Source organism: Echinops telfairi, unplaced genomic scaffold, assembly GCF_000313985.2.
Source record: "Echinops telfairi isolate 266 unplaced genomic scaffold, ASM31398v2 ScPeMD7_23;HRSCAF=83, whole genome shotgun sequence".
Taxonomy (NCBI): domain Eukaryota; kingdom Metazoa; phylum Chordata; class Mammalia; order Afrosoricida; family Tenrecidae; genus Echinops; species Echinops telfairi.
This window is the reverse complement of record NW_022103920.1, coordinates 21,776,029-21,794,981: the sequence shown is the minus strand read 5'-3', so window position 1 is coordinate 21,794,981 and position 18,953 is coordinate 21,776,029. Positions and strand designations below refer to the sequence as shown.

Genomic DNA, 18,953 nt, shown 5'->3' with positions numbered 1-18,953 from the left:
CAAGAGGCACTCAATAGATGCTTGCAGATTTACCAGATATTACAATTTTAATGGAAGAAACCAAAAGCATTCATGACCCCACTCATAAACAATAATGCTCTATAAAATGACTTATACAAACCTTGCATAGTTGTCAAATGCGAAGCACACAGAACTTAGATGAAACAGATAAAATGATGAAAACAGATAAAACAGTAATTTCTGCTAACAGTTTCACTTACCTTATAAAGTGCTGTAAGTTAAATCGATTAAGAACTTTCCAAAAAGAACAAGACAATAAAGATCTATGTAACTCAAAAACTGGACTACTATCGACAGTAATTAGTCATTTAATGTATATTGCTCATAAGTTGTATATAACCAAATTTTTTATTCTCTTCAGAATTTTATTTAAACAACACACAACGCCAGATATTGTAAAAACGGTGTCTTTTTACAGGCACAGAACTGTCTTTTTACAATAGAACAAACTACGGTTTCAAAGCCCAATGACATACCTACATAGACAACCCAAAAACCATGGCCTTCAAGACATAAAGAAGAATATCCAAATACATGCTAGACCTGACAAAAATGAATGGGAACAAAAACCTATAGATCAGCCATAACATTACCACATATTTAGAACAATAAACATTGGCTGCTTGAAAAGATACTCACATCAAAGCCAGTATTGGGATCCCAACCAACATGTCCGATGTGCCTAAAGTAGATGTCGGAAAAAACAAACACATAGGGAGCATTAGAAACACGATACATGTGAAATCAAATCAGTCCTTTACATTTTTACAGTTCTCACAGGTAGAGTCATAGTCTGAGGAAAAAACTATGCACAAGGAGCCGGAAACACAATGCTCTAGAATCTGGTTTGGTTCTGCTACTAACTCAGCTTTAAAAATGTGATACAAGCTCTCTGAGCATTCCCTTCCTGATGTGTCCTGATAAGCATAAGAATACACGGAGACCATATTCATGGATAGATGTTTTATAATGGGCTGAGGAAATAAGCATTTTAAAGGGTAGAAAACTATTTCCAATTTTATATATAGGGAACATGGTTCTATTCATATTTAGTTGAAGAAATAACATTTTTCTTTTCTGGTGAATGAAAAATTAAAAAAACCAAAGTGCACAGAATGTTTGCTGAGTGCTTACTTAAAAAAGAAAAACTCCTGAAAAAACCCACAGCTCAAAAAGCATGCAAGTTGTGAATGGAAGGTTCCTTCCAAAAGGAAAGTTAAATTTTTCTAAAACTCAAGAGCAGCAATGAATCAATCAAAACCGAGGACAATAGTTAAGGATTGCCTTACTGGAAATTGCTTGGCGTTCCAATATCTGCTTTGGTTAATCTCTTCTTTTTAGTTTTTCCTTTCTTCTTCTCTTTGGTGTGAGAAATGTTGTTGACTTGGGGGCCATAAAATCTATTTGTTGTAATTTCTGGATTTTTTATGTCAACTGTTGCCATGGGTAGATTAGGACCTGAAAATAAAGGCAAATTAATAGAAAATACTATCATTTAAGGTAATTACATATAATAAACACTAATTTAAATAATGTAATTTTGAAGTAGGACTACTTTATTACTGCAAATTATTTACATGTTTCCTTAAGCCTACATGTTAGATATTTACATGTAAAGGAAAAAGTACAGCTTAAACATCAGATACTTATAATATCCTTAAACATTATACTGGATTCATTATTTCAATGCAAACTTCTATTTTATAACTAAATTTTAATGTAGAGTATGAACTTTCAACTAGAATTTAAAATGATCTGATGTCTTGGATTCTGACTTTAATAGTCAATTGGTTTGCCCTCTCAATTTTTTCTTAAAATAGACTCATATCCAACATTGAAAAGTGGCATGTATTAACCGCAGGTTCAGACATTTGGTGTATAAAAAGGAAAAAAAAAGTGGCATGTATTACAGTCAAAGTATGAGAAGAACCTATTTTGTTTAAAATTTAACAAAAGGAATATTATCTTCAATGTTTAAATTTTATTCATCCAAAATGAGGGAAAAAGTACTTTCAAAATTACTAGAACCATTCCCCACACCCCCCTGAAAGTACCCAAGTTAAGTCCAGTAGTCTTTTTTCCATCAGCACACATACAGAGAGACTATGAGAAATATAGCATCTACTCAGCTTCCCTGACAAATTCACCCTATTTATTTTCAAGAAAAATACTTAGCTACTTAGGTAATTCATATACACACCAGTGCTCCCAACGCTAGTTAATTAAACATGAAATATAGCTAACATTACAACAGCAAAATGTCACTTCAATGGAATAGCAGAGAAAAATACTATAATATACATGCCCCTGCAGTCACAGTGATCTGCAAGCAGGTTCGTAGACAGATACCTGGACTGAAAAGTAGGGAGAGCGGGAGTACACTCAAGAACATATACAGGTCTGACATAGGGCATTTGCACATGGGTATTTACCTCTACTGCAAATCTATCAATGAATACACTAGAGCACAAAGGGTGCGAGCTATGGAAGCTTTTTAGATCTAACCAAACACATTGAGAGAATTGAGTCACTGGGCTTGGGGTTCACACCAAAGTCAACTAGCATAACATGATTCACATAGACAACCTTCTACATCCTACTATGGCAAGTAGCAACCAAGGTCATAAAAGCTCAGGAATGGCCATCCAAGGTACAACTACTATTCTCTCTCTGTCCATAGGGACGAAGATGAAAATTTTAAAAAACATAAAAACAATTAACCCAATAGACTAATGGACAATGCAAGTATCAGTCTCCACAACCCTGTGACCAGAAGAACTAGATGGTACCCAGCTATCACAACTAACTGCTCTGAAGGGGATCTCATTAGAAGGTCCTGGTAAGAGAACTGGATTAAGTTTAGGAATTTAAATTATTCAAGCCCGTGAATTCTTTTCTGGTCAATAAGGAAGTTAAGGATCTTGTAAGCTCAATGAATAGCTTCACTAGAGAAAATAACACACTGTTTTCAAAGACTGCTCAAGGATAAAGAGGACAGAAACAAAATACAAGAACCTCCAAAAATGTCATGGAAAACAAATGTGCTTGACATAATGGATGGATGGATTGTGATGAGTTGTATGAGTCCCCAATAAAATGATTTTTTTAATGTCATGGAAAAAGTCCATTATTTTTTCATTGCTTTTGTCCACAAATGTTTTGAAGCCCTTTCATGTAAGTGATAGCTGGAAGGCATATCAAAGCTCCACTCATATTCTAGTGAACTAGGATCCCTATCTTTTCTTGGCCTTAACTCAGATGTGGCACCATTCTATTTCACAGATGAAGAAAATGAAAGACCAGAAGAGTCAAGTAATCTGCTGCCATGCATCACAATTAGTGACAGAGGCAAAGAACTCAGGCCTCCTACTTCCTGGTCTACTACAGCACATCCTTTGTGTTAACTACTCAAACCTTTACAAAGGTCAAAGCACAAGGTGCCTGAAAACTAACAGATTACAGTTAGATAACTTTAGATATGGTCATATATTCTTTATTGATCAGTTTTCTCCATCTAGAGTCCAGCAGCCCATTACTTAATACTGAATCAATAACTTTGAGAATTGTCTAAGTTTATATGAGATGCAGATACTAGACAGATGTTACTTTATATATATATATATATATATCACTGATGCTGTCAGATGGATTTGCCTGAAAGCAGAGAATGCCAAAAAGACATGTGTTAGTGTTTTATTGATAATCCAGAGGCATTCAACGGTGTTCACCATAGCAAACTATAGTCTTGAGCAGAATGGGTATTCCAAAACACTTAATTGAAGGAACCAAAAATAAAAAAAGGTTGGGAGAAGATTTCAAAGTGTCTTTCTAAAACGCTCTATTTTGAGAAGGATGGTAAGTTAATAGCCTAACACAAGCATTTGAAGCAGTACCTGTATGGACACTGTGTGATGTGGGTAAGCTATCATTGCCACCTAGTGGTGGTGCAGAAAAGTCATTGGCCTCCTCCCAAACTGGTGACATGTGGGAGAGCAAGACAATCTACCAGTAAGCAGGAAAATAAATTGACCCATCTGCTTATAATTATCTATTGCATTCCTTATTGTGTATGCAATATGTCAATACAATTTCATACATAGATCTTTACATTAGTAAGTATACAAATATTGGTGACACGGGCTATATAATTTTGTTTTTCTACTCTTGTCAAGAGTGCTAGACACTCTTCAGAAGTAGTTTAGAAACCCACAGGGGCAGTTCTACTCTGTCCTATAGGGTCACTGTGAGTCAGACTAGACTCAGCAGTGAGTTAGGGTGTATTTTCTTTAACTCTTTAATGAACAACTTTCATAATCACCGCATGCAGCCACCAAGAGTACCCCTCTTGCCGGAGGTACTAAGATCATAGGACATACCATCCAGAAAGAATGCTCATTGTATCTAATCAAGGAAAGGAGGAACCTTTTACAGAAATGCATTTTATAAATGTTCTCAAAAGATTAAAATACCAAAAGCTCCAGACAGCATTTCTATCCTTAGTTGAAAAAAAATCTCGTTACTTTCTCCCAAAACTTTAGGCATCTCAACTAGGAATCCATACTGGTTGGTAATCCTCAACAGACATTCACAGAATATAAAATAATCAACTCAAAAACAAGAGGCTACCCTATTGGGCACATCAAGAAAAACAAAAAAACTTTCAATGTGTTGAGAGTTACCAGATGAGTGATTTGTGACTCAGTAGTCGTACCTCCAGACCTTTACTAGCAGGGTAACCCTCACAATGGTTAAGGGTCAGTCCCTGGCATCAGATCACATGCAGCAGAATCCTGTTTGGCCACTTAAACTAGTTATTTGACTTGAGAGCAAATTATTTTTCTGTGTGCCCCAGTTTACACATCCCGGTGAGGGTGGGGACTCCAGGAGTTGCTGCATAAGGTAGCTGCCAGTATTGGTGATCATTAAGCAGTAGCTGCTATTACTATTTCTGCATCATCTTTATCACAATAACTAAGAATTATTACCTACTCAGGACTAGCACTATGATAAGCACTTTGATGACCTTGTTAAATCCCCACAGAGCCCCATTTTATAACCAGGTATTAATAAGAATACTTGAATTTAAAAGAGAAAGCCAAAGTATATATATTGCTTGGCACAAGATAAGCACTACTGAACTACTATTAACCATGGGGGGGGGGGCGGTTTAAAACAAAAATGTAGTAAAATTGATTGTGGTAATGATTGTAAAACTCTTCTTGATATGCTTGAACTACTGAATTGTGTGCTATGTGGATTAAGTCCCCCAATCTGTTAAAAACAAACAGCCCCTAGTGACACCAAGGGGCTCAGCTGCTAACCAAAGACTGGAGGGTGGATCCCACCCAGGAGCACCTTGAAAGAAAGGTCTGCTGCTCTACTTTCAACAGAGCACAACTCTGCTCTGAACACACACCACCGGGTGGGCCTCCCTCCACGAGTGTCAGAAAGACTTGACAGCCAAGGGGCAACAACAAAGTCATCAGCGATTCTCAACCTTCCTAATGGCACCACCCTTTCCTCCAGCAGTTCCTCATGTGGTGGTGATGCCCCCAACCATAAAATCGTTTTTTGTTGCTACTTCATAACTGTAATTTTGCTACTGTTATGAATCAGGCGACCCCTGTGAAAGGGTCGTTCGACCCCAAAAGGGGTCACGATCCACAGGTTGAGAACTGCTGATATTCTAATCCAAAAGTGAATGCACAGTCAGACCCAGGGCTAGTCACTTCTGATTTACACAGCTCCTCCTTGGCGTTTGTTACGTAAATGTGTTCTCTGCCCCTAACGTAGTCTTCATCACAATCACCTTCGCTTGCTGCACGTGTATCTTTTAAATCATTAAAAAGGCTCTGAGACTCTTCTTGCACAAAAGTCAGGCTCAATCATATGAACCTGCTATGGCTTGTCTTAAAAATTCCACAGAAAGACTTAAAGACACAGTTAAGTACAGTGTGTAACCAGAGACTGCCTGTATGAACGTATACTTTAGCACACAATTTCAGGGAGGGTTCATCCAGTCCAGGAAGAGAATTTCAGCCCTAAAAGCCCGGGACACTCTCCTTTGCATCTCAGTATCTTGCTTGTTTTCTGAGGTATTTTATTTATAGTTATATATATATATATATATCCTAAATCCTTATATGCATATAATCCATGTAAGTATAAATATATATACTATATAAACAGCGCTATATAATTGCTTGTGTGCATGCATGCATGAGCGCATGTGTGTGCACACTTCGCTGCAGCTAATGTTAGTTCAAAAGAAATCACTGCAGTAATATTCATACTGAATAGGGGCTAGGTTTCCTATCACCAGTATGAAATACTTACTATCTGGAAATAAGGAAAAAAGGAAAAATCTTAATGGAGTAAATAAGTATGCTAGAAAAAGATTGCCTCCCTCTAAGGAACACATTGAAGACAAAATTCTAGAGATTCTAAACTCAGTCAATTGTCAATACAGAATTAAGATCTCACTAATCTACCCGCCCACCATGTATTCCTTCCTCCTAGGAAGAAGCCAAAGAACAGTGTCTATTTCCTAAGTCTTCCCTGTCATCACTATTTTAAAATAAGAACACAGTAAGTTAGAATCAAAGTATATTTGATCATAATAATAGCTATTAGTGTATACTACATGTCTCCATAAGGATTAAGTAGTAATCTATAATCTTTTGACCAATAACTATCAAAGTGCTTACCATTTGGGGGGTCTCGTCTTTTCTCTGTTGGAAAATAAATTAAAATATTATTAGAATATGTAACATGACATCAACTTAAAAAGTCAATTCATTTAAACTCTGTCTCATTCTTAAGAAGGATTTTCTGAGAACAGACAAGTGAGCACATATCTGGATGGAGTGAGGAGGGAGCACAGCATACATGGAGAAAAGGGCACGAAGGAGCATCCTGAAGCCTGGACGGAAGTGAGCGCGAGGAGCAGGAGAAAGAGACCAGTCAGGAGAGGCAGAGGTGGAATCATGAAGGGCCCACTAACATGATGGGACCGTGGTTACTGACTACAGATTTTATTCTATGCAGATAAGGAAGCTCGTGTAGGGTTCTGGATAGAGCCAGGGACATAATCTAACCTGTGTTGTGGACAGTTCGCTCTAGCTTCATTGTGGAAGAGATGGCAGAGCGCTAGAGAAGCAGGACTCCTCAGGGAACTCAGTAGCAATCCACACAGCCCGTGGGGGCTTCGAGTAATGAAGGTGTGGTAGCTGCTAGAGATGTAGTCACACTTTGAGATGCAGTCAAATTCAGGAACTATTGCTCAGAATTTGATTGATCAATAGGGTTTACCAAGAGGATTTATGAGAGACCAAAGATTTTAGCCTGAGTGACTAGTGGAAGGCAATTCCTTTTACTAAGATGGGAAGGACTAGGAGACCCAGGTCCTGGTCAGAATCGGGCTTAATTTAGGGGTGTGGAACAAGAATCAAGTATTCTGCTCACATGTTAAGTCTAAAGGCTATATTGATATTCATTCTGAGGAGACAGAGCGCGAGGTCAGGGAAGAGGTCAATGCTGAGAGTCAAGAGCACAGAGACAGTATGCAGAGCCATGAGGCCGGTGGGACAGAGAGGAAATGAACATTCTCAGACGGCAGCACCAAGACAGACCAAGAAAATACTAAGACGATACAAGTACGTAAGGAAGAAGAGACTCAGGAGTATTTCTATCCATTTTTTGCATTTATATTCTTATATATTCTTATATACCAGGTTTTCTCAGAGCAAGATACAATCTTGGCTTTTAAAAAAGTTCAAGAGTGATTGAAAACTTTTAAACAATTTCCACAGACTTTTAAAGTAAAATTTTTTTATGAAACTCTAAGAGAAATACATACAAATAATAGGTGGAATTAGATGATTATTTAAAAACATAACAACAAACTGACATAAGTAGAATTTAATTGGGAAATACATTTAAAAATCCTAGCAATAGAAAATATGAATATATTATTCCATTTGGTGGTCTGACAAAGTAACTTTCTGAAACCTTTGAGGGAAGCAAGTCTCCCTGTCAACGAATGTCAAACCCCAATCTCGAAAGCATTATTCTCTGTGCATCCAGAATGCAAATACTTCTTCAATTGGTGGATGAAACAAATATGAAAATATAGTGAGACCAATATACGGTTCAGAGAATAAGTGCCAAAATGCAATGACTTGGGCAGATGCCAGTACCCTGGCTTGTGAGGGAAATAAAAAAAGGTTTGGTTGAAGATAACTTGAATGAGAGCTAACATTGTCAAGTTTTTCATAAAACACCAGAACAGTGTTTAAATCAAATCAAAGGATGCTTAAATATCGCAGTTCTAGTCAGACTACATTTGGAACACTGTGTTCAACTGAACACCGTACTTGCAGGAGTACATAAAAACCTGTATTGAATTCAGAACACAGTACTTGGTCTATAACTATCAGATGTGAGGAATGGTTTGAAAACCTGGTACTGATTAGATTTGAGAAGTAAAGGCAAGAGGAGCGCATAAGAGATGGCTTCCAGTATTATGAAGGGGAAAAAAAACAACAAAACAGACTAATTCTCTGTTGTTCCATAAATTATACCCCATAGGTCAAAGTTAAAGAGGCGTGACCTAAGAGCTAGACTTCGCATAAAGGATATCCCACAATAAGTCAGCTGTCTCCTTAATGCTGTGACCATTCTGCTCCTGAAATACTGCCCATTTAAAGAACGACACAAAACAGTTCTTGTTGCAGGTGAGAGGCTGTGGAAGTTCCCTATGAAAAGTTCCAAGTGAACTTTTCAACATGTAAATATGCATCTTTTACTCTTCAACAGTGAATTCATCATATATTTCGACTTAAAGGAGCCCAAGGGACCCTATCCTGGGGATAGGCACTGAAGCCACCATCCTTCCTAAAGCTGAGGCTTCATTAAAGGAGCACCAAATCCCAAACAACAAAAGCTCTGCCGGTGAGTCACTTCTGACTCATTGTCACCCCACAGGACAAAGCAGAACTCCCCAGGCCTTCTCAGGCTGTAAATCTTTAAGGGAACAGACAGCCCTATCTTTCTCCTGAGGAACAGCTGGTGGGCTGGAACCCACCAATCTGTATGTGGGTCAGCTGCAGCCCAATGCTTACGGCATCACACCACTAGGCTTCCGTTGGTGTATAGAAATGTAGGAAAATACTAAGTATTTTAATTGGGATATACAGTATGTCTAAACTAAGCTTCATCACTACTTTTTGGGAATATTAATATATTAAGATGGTGAAAGTGAAGGGACCACTCAGTTCATTTTATGTTTTGCTTTTACCTCTGTTCGTTCCCCTTACTGAACTGACTCACAGAAAGATGGAGACTACACGCTTCTTTAGAGCCGTTTCAAGCCAATGTCTTTCCTCTTCTCAGCTTATACCCTTGAGACAGTGACCTTCAAACTGGGTTACATGGGCCACTGGAAGTACAGAAAGACTGGCTCCAAGAAGCATGAGACATGGCGAGTTTTAAGGGGACCTATTTGCTGACCTAATGCCCATATGCTCTCCTTTCTAATACTTATTCTAATACCCCTTCCTCCACAAAGTAAGAAAAAGGTCAGGCACACTGCTACGCAAAACTTCCATACTAGTAAATCTAGTGGGACACCTCCCCACCAAGGCTCATTGATATACAAGTTCTTTATGTCTTATAATTTATATAGCACTAAGACAAAATAGAGATGAGACTATTGACGGCTCCTGTTTGCAACTCTGCTTCTACGCATGCCTAGTCTTTGTTCATAAAGTATAAAATAACTAAAATTGGTTTTTAAGCTATGAACAATGCTACAGAAATACAAATTTAAAAGCTAGATGATGTAAAATTTTATCAACCAAGTTATTAAAATGGGTCCTGCAATAAATCTAGAGAAATTATTTCTCAGCAAATCTTTTCTGTGAATTGCCAATAATTTATATTTGGGGCTTTGTAGGACGCCCTCTTGTCTCTGTCCCAAATACTTAGCCCTGCAGTTTACATAAAAGCAGTCACCGACAATATGCAAATGAATGAACATAGCAGTGTTTCAATAAAATTTAATTTGCATAAACAGGCAGCAGGCCATATTTAGACTGCACCTGTTGTTTGCCTTGGTTTTTAAGAAATTAGAAATAAATTACCAGATTTCCTTTGTCGCCGGCCCAGTAAGTCTATAACTGCTGTTCGGAATTTTTTTGCTTCTTCCTCATTGGCAAAATTAAGAGCAACTTGACAAGTCTGAAATTTTTTCATCAAAAGAATAAACAAAATGCACAAATTTAGCTATATAAAGCAAAAAGAAAAACATGGCCAGCAGAAAGAAAGGCTGGTGCTACGAGCAGACAATTTATTATTTTATGACTCGAGGAACTTTTAATAAGGGTCTGAAAACAAACAGGCCAACTCTATGAACCCGTGTCTTTATTTTACAGTCCAATCACACGTATTTAAATTATAACCTTACTTACAAACACATGCTGGCATTATCATGGCACTGAATGAGAACTTATGTCTATTTTTATGTTCTCCCAAAAAAGATGTTGAAGAAGAAAATGCTTTCTGAAGAGACGGATACAACACCTAATCCAACTTTTTCTTCTGAATGTATAAACTTTAGGAAAGACAAGCATGCAAAGGAAGTAACTTAAATGCACCCATGAATCAGTCACTCAATTCCTGTGAGCACTCTGTATAAAAATCCTTCCAACATTTTCCCCAAGCAGATACAATTAATATTTTTAAATTCCTCCCTCCTCATTTACTGGATCCTACCCTCTTCTAGGTCATGAATTATTCCTCCACAGGATAAGATAACTGGCCATACGAGATTCAACATTTTAAAATTACTATAAATTAGCAGCCACTTAAAGACTCATTGTATAGGTAACAAAACTAAGACCTAGAGAAATTTATTCCTGAGCGTCCCACGACAAAGAGAGAGGAAAGGGAAAAACAAAACAAAACTCTCCTCCACCACTACATTATATTTACAGTATTTTTTTAACCTCCTACCGCCATTTCTTTGGCTCTTACATCTGAGGATTTTCTTCCTCTTTAGCCATAACATCTCTGAGGAAGCTTTTAAAATTAAAATAATTCTTTATATTTTATATTTATAAAAGAAACACAAATGCCTTTCAGGCAACTATAAAACAATACATTACATAGAGCAATACAGAAAAAATATGACTTACATCTCCAGCAAAGGTATGAAAATATCCTCTAGGACTATTATATACAAAGTTATTATATAGCTCTTGCTCCCACAATAGTTTCCCATCCTGGAAAAAATAGAAATAAAAAAGAAAGAAAGAAAAAAAATTTTTTAAGGTAGTAGCTAGGAATGAAGGAAAGTCAATGATGACATACTACAGGTTTTTTTTAATATTAACAATAGCTTTTATGTACATATAAGCCATATGTAGGCTGGTGAGACTTCATGTCATGTGTCCTGGACATGCTGTCAGGAGACAGTCCCTGGAGAAGAACATCACGCTTGGTAAAACCGAGGAGCGGTGCCAAAAATGAAGCCCCTTGCAAGACAGACTGACATGTGGCTACAACAATGGGCTCAAAATTAAGAACAACTGCGGGCATGGCACCCGAGTGGGAACTGACTCAATGGCACCGATCAACAACAAAGAAAATATGCCATATGTATAAGTAATATATCACATCGTTTTATCAGTAATACCTTATCATGGAGGAATTACTAAGAAATAAAAAATAGATAAGACATTTTTTAAATGCCTTAAAACCTACATATATCATGTTGAGTTTAATTCATTACATTAATAAGGCATTCACAAAAATATTTAGCTAAAGTCATAAACTAGAGGAATTATTAGACCATCAATATTATATAGGAGAGGAAAACATTTCTATGTGCCAAATACCACTGATAGTACCATCGGTAATATTTACACTGGTTACACTTTGGAAACTCTGTAGGGCAATTGTATTTTGTCTTACAGGGTTGCTATGATTTAGAATAGACTTGTTGGCAATGGGTTCTAGTTTTCCATTTGTCAATTATTACAGGAATTTTCCATGCTCTTTTCTTAGATCCTGTAGATGCTGAGGGAATCATATTCTAATTCTCATTAGCAATCTTTGAATTCCTAACTTCTGCACGGCCACCTCCTAAACATTGGTATTAGTAGAATTAATCAGACCTCAAAAAGGCATTGAGTCTTAAAGCCCACCATGGTTAAACCATGATTAAGAGAGGTGTAGATGACTGCCATATTTACCACTGGGTGTAAGAAATAGATTTAACCTTAACATCTGAGGTGGTTGATAACAGTGTGTTGCACAATAGTTTCCCACACTTAGAAATGAGGGACTAGAGAAACATGATTAGGGCCCTATTCTGAAGTGCACTCTTCTATCTAGACCATACTTTCAAAATGCACAATGATATTGTAACCACTGTACCCCAAATCTTTTCTTCTCAATGGAGCTATATAAAGGAATTCCGTTTCTAAACAGTGCGCTCAGGGGTTTCTTTAATTATGCATGTGCTCCCTTACCCATCAGCTAGAATCACTGCAGCACTAAGCCACTGCTGGGAACAGGACCGTGTGACAACTCTCAGCTGTCTTGGAGGTAGTGAATGTTAACAAGCACTAATTTACATAGTTAAGTCTTACTTAATCTTAGTGAAATACTTTTCAACAGGCCCACAAAGTTATGTCTATTTTACAAAGGAATGGAAGCCGAGAGATGTAGAAGGAAACTTGACTATGGTTAGAGAGTAACTCAGACTCATGCTTTTAAAGCCACTCATGGGAGTTTGTGTGAATCATATTGCCACATTTTAATTATTAACCATGGAGGGTTACTTATGAGCAAAGTTTTAAAAGAAAGTACGGAGACTTCACCTTGGCAAATGATAGTTATATTTGCGGTAACTGTTAAGAGATGGATCCCTGAAAAGGCAGACACGCTAGGACAAGGGGGCTTTATAATTCAGAATGATGGATACAGAACTTAAACAACTTAAATGTGCCTTCTTGAGAAACAACATAAAGAAATGTGAGTAGCAAACACATCAGCATAGGTACCGTATAAAACTTTAAACCTGAACTGAAGTAAATGATAATACCACAGACCAAATTGAAATATACTCTTGCAGTTCCCTAACCTCAACTCCAAACTCATACTGCCATCGAGTCAATTCTGACTCATAACAACTCCACAGGAAGGGTGGAACTGCCCCGGTGGGTTTTCAAGATTATATCTTTTTTAAGGGAGTAGAAAGCCTTCAGAGAGACTAGTGGTTTCAGACGGCTGACTTTGGCCTTAGCAGCTCACTGTGTAACCACTACGCCTCCAGGGCTCCTTGTTCCCTGAAAGAAGTGTGTACAGTATACTAGTCTGTAACGAACAGGATTACATTACCAGAAAATAAGAGAGGGTGGGAAAGCTCAGAAGCCAAAACCACCCACCCACCATGCCCAACGAGTTGACTCAGACGCACAGCAACCACACAGGACAGAGTAGAACTGACTTAGGGTTTCCAAGAGCACAAACCACTTATGGGATCCTACAGTGTCATCTTTCTCCTGAGAAGCTATTAAGTTGAAACCATTGACCTTGCAATTAAACAAACTAGCACCCAAAGAACCACTGTGGATCCTTCATGAACCAAAGACATACATAATTAAGAAAACAAAAGAAGGTAAAACTACTGCTAGATGGCAGTAAATTAACAGAGTATGGAGTGGTGTCTGACTTGGCTAATGGCATCTTCTCATTTGTTTACAAGATCCACACTTTATATCTAAAACCAAGTGGGTTATACATTGGGCTGCTAATCTCAAGGTCAGCAATTTGAAATCAGATGAAGCTTTCTACTCTTGTAAACCTACAGGGGCAGTTCTACTCTGTCCTATAGGATCATTTAAGTTGGAATCGACTCAGTGGCAGTGAGAATAATAGTCGTAAGTATGATAAAAATCTTAAAAATAATAATTTTAAAAGAAAAATTTTTCATTTAAAAGATGCATCATCATTGAGGTACAAAACAATCATCTAAACTGTGAAGTGAGAGTAAAACCACTCACCTTGATGTCAAATATTCTTAAAAAATAAGATCTCTGAGGATTGTCCTTAACGAGGCAAGCAACACCACTACACTTCTTTGACCACATACAATTCCGATCTGCTGCATATAACTGCACCACTGCTGAAGACATAGTCTGCAAAATAGAAAAGTCACAGCCTTTAGGTTCAAAACAAGACTTTTAAATACAAGTACCTAATAAGCAGACCCAACAAAGTTTATAAGTCCATACCCAACACAGCATCCCAACTAGCCAAGACACGCAGTCCTTTCAGATTGCAGGAAAAAGAAGTCTCAAATCTGACAGATGGCCCAAATTAATGAGCCCTGAAGGCACTGTAGGTTAAGTGTTGAACTGCTAGTTAGCAAGTTAACTAGCTAGTTAGCAAGGTCAGCGGTTCAAACTTACCACCTTGGAGACCTGGTCATGTAAAGACTTACAGTCTGGGAAACCCTGTAAGATATCACTGTGAGTTGGAGTCAACTCGATGGTAATGAGTTCGGTTGTGATACACTAGGGCGGGAACTCCTGCAACACTTGGTTACTGATTTATTATCCACATAAATCATAGAGGTGTGGCACTCCAGGAGCAAGTCATCAGCACAGCAATTCTCTGAAAGCAAGCCATGTATCTACAAACTGTAATACTGATGGGGGCAGATTAGGAAACACCCATAATAGTGGAAACAGCAACATCTTATATCCAGACAGCCTGTGCAACCCAAGAGGACCGCTCTCTGCCTCCACTGTGGGCTGGAGGAGTCAGGGCGATCTGGAGAAGTCAAGCTCTCTAGCTACAGAAGTGGCTTGGCTGAAGAACAGGAGGGAGGGAGAGTATCAGAGGTTGGAAAGGGTGTTGCTACTGAAAATCTACACGTTTCAGGTGTGGCCAACTGGCAGCGACAAAGGAAGCTGGTGGCTGGAAAAAAAAGAGGGGGGGGGGGCTGTCCTAACTTAAGCAATCTTTTAATTTCATCTATTAACCAATTTAAAATTCTATCATGATGAAACGGACACTCTCATTCACTTAAGTAATTTCAAGTGGGTCTGCCACCTGCTAGGTAAGTGGCCAAGGCAGTGTGTTTCCTGATCTGTAGGCAGCACCATCTAACTCAGAATTTTAAGTTTTATAGGAAAATACTTAGTCTTATGTCTGGATTCATTAAAGACAACTATCATTAGTCTTCCATAAGGCTTTCAGAGGAATCACAGGGTTGGGGTTGGGGTTGGGGATGCATTAAGACTAACTCTTCAGGTTGTGTGTCCCTAAATAAGGGACTCAGTCTCTCCAGCACACTCAGAACGATCACCCCAGCTGCACGGTTGACTGGGAGAACCAAATGAGATAGATGGTGGACTGCATTACAGTGAAGAACGTGAGCTTTGCTTTCAGAACCAAGATGTGGATAGTATAATTAAAACAACAAATCATTTTGGAAAACAATACAGTCTTAAAACATTGATATTGCTTCACCCCAAATCCATTTATTAAGGAAACTAACATAAGGTAAAAATCCCAAATATAAAAAGTACGACGGGTGATGAAGTTTCAAGCCTCACTAATCGAAGTGTGGACACCAGTGCAGCAGCACTGGCATCTCCAAAAACACTGTCATAAAGGTGGGCTCTGCGGCCCCACCCGACTCCAAAAACCAAACTCGCCACCACTGAGTCAATGGGGACTCTTTTGAAGAAATCCAGTTTCCATGTCACAAGGACCATTACTTACATAACTGAGTGCAAAGGTTTACCTGGGAGACAATGAGCCCCCTTCCCAACAACCATGATGCACCAATGAGCTATCTTGAAAATGAATCTCCCAGTCCTGCATCAAGTCTTCCGATGAGCACAGTTCCTGCTGACATCTTGACATCCACCTCAAGAGAGACACCACACCAGGCCACCCATCTGAGATGCTGATGGCAGAGAACACGGGATTTATTTGTCCCGTCTCACACAGATAAATGGAAAAGCTAGACTTCCATCCAGTCTGGGCATTCTATGGCTTCAGATCCTATATAACCTACCTAATAAAATGAACATTTAAACCATCAATAGTATTAACAATGATTAACTTCTATAAAGCTCTTAGAAACACTTTATTATGGCACTAAGTAAAACCTGAAAGCAAGACTCACAGTTGCTAATTATAATGCCCCATCTTGTGTCTGTCAGTTTGTCTTATCAGGGTGGCTTGTGAGTTGGTAAGATGTTGGAAATCATGCCATTGGCGTTTCAAATACCAGCAGGGTCAGTCATAGTAGAAAAGTTTCAGTGGAGTTTCCAGACTAAGAAAGAACCTCTCCCCCCAGAAGAATTTACTTCAGAGGACAGCACTGAAGCTACAGCTCGGGGAGAGGGACACGTCTGATCAGAGCACACAGAAGCAAATGAAGGGGGGTGAGAACATGGAGCATATCCTGGCCCACCAAGCCTTGAGATGCCTCTGGAAGCTGCCACTCTTGTGCCTTGTTGGGGAAGCCATTGGCTCCACTGGCTGGGGGAGGGGTGGGCCCATGGACTTCGTGTAAGCTTTTGGCTCAATTAAATGAACCCAAATGGAAATACTTGAAACTTGCCTGACTTATTTACTGACTGATTTACTTCAGTGCCTCCCCTCCTCTGTCCCACCCAGGAAACAAATGCTCTTTTTTCAGACAACTTGTTTAAGACAAACTGTTCTTAGCCTAATGTAATGTGTTTTCTCTCAATTTATATATATATGAATAATGATCTGTGTCTATAGCAGTGGTTTTCAACCTTCCTAATGCCTCGACCCTTTAATACAGTTCCTCATGTTGTGGTGACCCAAAAACCAGAAAATTATTTTCGTTGCTACTTCCTAACTGTAATTATGAAGTGGGTGACCCCTGTGAAAGGGTCGTTCGCCCCCACCCCCCCACAAAGGGGTCGCAACTCACAGGTTGAGAACTGCTGATCTGCAGCCTCAATTTCCCCAAGGATATATATTGTCCTTTTAGGAATCTTTGGGTGGCACAAACTGTTAAATGTTAACTACCAACAAAAAGGTTGGCAGTTAAAATCCAAACACAGAAAACACCACCAGGGAGAAAGACCTGGCAGTCGGCTACTGAAAGGTCCCAGGTTGAAAGCCCCACGGATGCAGTTCTACTCTGTACACCTGGGGTCACCCGTCGTCACAATCAGCTCAGTGCAGCTGGGAGTTCATACCGTTCCTGAAGACGGCCCCAGACCTGGAGCAGCACTCCGAGATGTGCTCTTTACTCTTGCACACCAAACACTTGAATTTCACACAGGATGTTACCTTAATGTAATCAGGATACAAAGCAGCAGTGAAAAATATCCACAGGAAAAGACACTTAAAATATTATTTAAAATTACGAAGGTCACTTACACAAGGAAACGTATGTAGTACCAAACTGGGCTTCCACAAGAAGACTGAAGAACGCACGTGACACCTTTGGCCACTCAAAATAATTCTCAGAGCAGCAGTGCGTCCGGCTACACTCCTAAGCCCAAATTCCCATCGATGAAAACCTCGGGAAAGTGGGATTTACATATACCAAGCGTTTTAGGACTAGGCTGAAGGACTTTTTAAAAAAATCAAATGACAAATTATTTCTTAGGTAATCATATATAAGTTACAGTGCTATAGCATGATCCTGTCAAAATATATTCATCTCTAAGAAAAGAAGCAATGTGGAAACTAGATACCTGGGAAAAGCTCTGAAAATTTCCTTGCTTTACTTTTTTAACCAGAAAACAAGAAGTTACAGATTTCAGAATGTGTTGCCTAGCAGCATCTGAAATTCCATTATGGAAAGCCCCTTGCCAAAAGTCCAAATATCAACTTTGTAAAGCACTATTTGCATCTAGGAGGGGTCTTCAAAAAGTATGTGGAAAAATTCTATTATCTTTTAATTCCAATTTTTCACAAACTTGAAGTCCTTTAATAGATATGAACTAAAAAAGATGTCTACAAGTCCTCATTTAAATGTTTATATAAACAAATTCTTAAGCTCCTGCTTAAAAGAAATCTTGAAACAATGCAAAGATTTTGCACAAGGCATCATAAATCTTATTGTAAAATGATGTGATATATTTTAATACTGGAAGAAAACCCAACTAGTCATAAGAAATTTTCAACAATCGGGTTTTCAAAAATTTATCACAATCACATTATCTGTCTAAAAATGTATATCTTAATTCCCTCTTGGCTTAAATTGACAAAGCCTGAGACTTATACGCCATAGCCCTTTCTTGATTCACTAAGAGTAACTACAGTAAAAGCAGAAACAGCTTATACACATTATTTAGTATATAAATGCTAGACAATATGAGAAACAATGATTATCCCTTAAACTCTAGATTGACAGTGGCTTAATTAAGTTTTTTAAACACATTCCTTCCATTCCTTTAAGCTAATTACAGCCAGTCAACTCCATTCCTTTAAGCCTTGCCTAATCAGGAGGATGTTATTGAAAAACAACCTGAAGGACAAGTGTTTAGGAAAGGAAATCTATTTCGTATTAGCCCAATAATGTTAAGATTAAAATCTGTTAAAGAAGAATATGGGTGTGTGTGTGTGGTATCTTAACTTATAGACTGCTATTTCAGTACTGGGTTGTTGAAGTAACACAGTCATCCTCAGAGCTTTCTTTGTCAAGGGCAGAAAGTCAGTGTGGGGGGGGCGGGATTTCTGGGAGAGGAAGTCCCCCACCTACCCACCTCTGTGTCTGCAGTGGGTGCACTTTTCACCTCTCTTGGGCTAAATGTTCCAGGCAAGAAGACTCGATTCCCAGGTACAAATGCACCACCAGAATACTTTTCCTGGTATGTCTTAGGCAATTTTGCTATACCACAGATCTTAGGCTAAAACCA

The 18,953-nt window shown here is 38.6% G+C and overlaps 1 protein-coding gene across 1 annotated transcript in view; it reads right to left on the bottom strand.

Moving 5' to 3' along the window:
- WASL (WASP like actin nucleation promoting factor) overlaps positions 1–18,953 on the bottom strand; it is a 75,890-nt gene that overhangs the window by 14,094 nt on the left and 42,843 nt on the right. Inside the window, exons 2-7 of the mRNA XM_004707781.2 lie at positions 14,091–14,225; positions 11,217–11,303; positions 10,164–10,260; positions 6,729–6,752; positions 1,311–1,479; positions 661–703 (exon numbers count right to left, since the gene is read on the bottom strand). Of these exons, the coding sequence (XP_004707838.1) occupies positions 661–703; positions 1,311–1,479; positions 6,729–6,752; positions 10,164–10,260; positions 11,217–11,303; positions 14,091–14,225 (555 nt within the window). The remainder of the gene's footprint in view (positions 1–660; positions 704–1,310; positions 1,480–6,728; positions 6,753–10,163; positions 10,261–11,216; positions 11,304–14,090; positions 14,226–18,953) is intronic.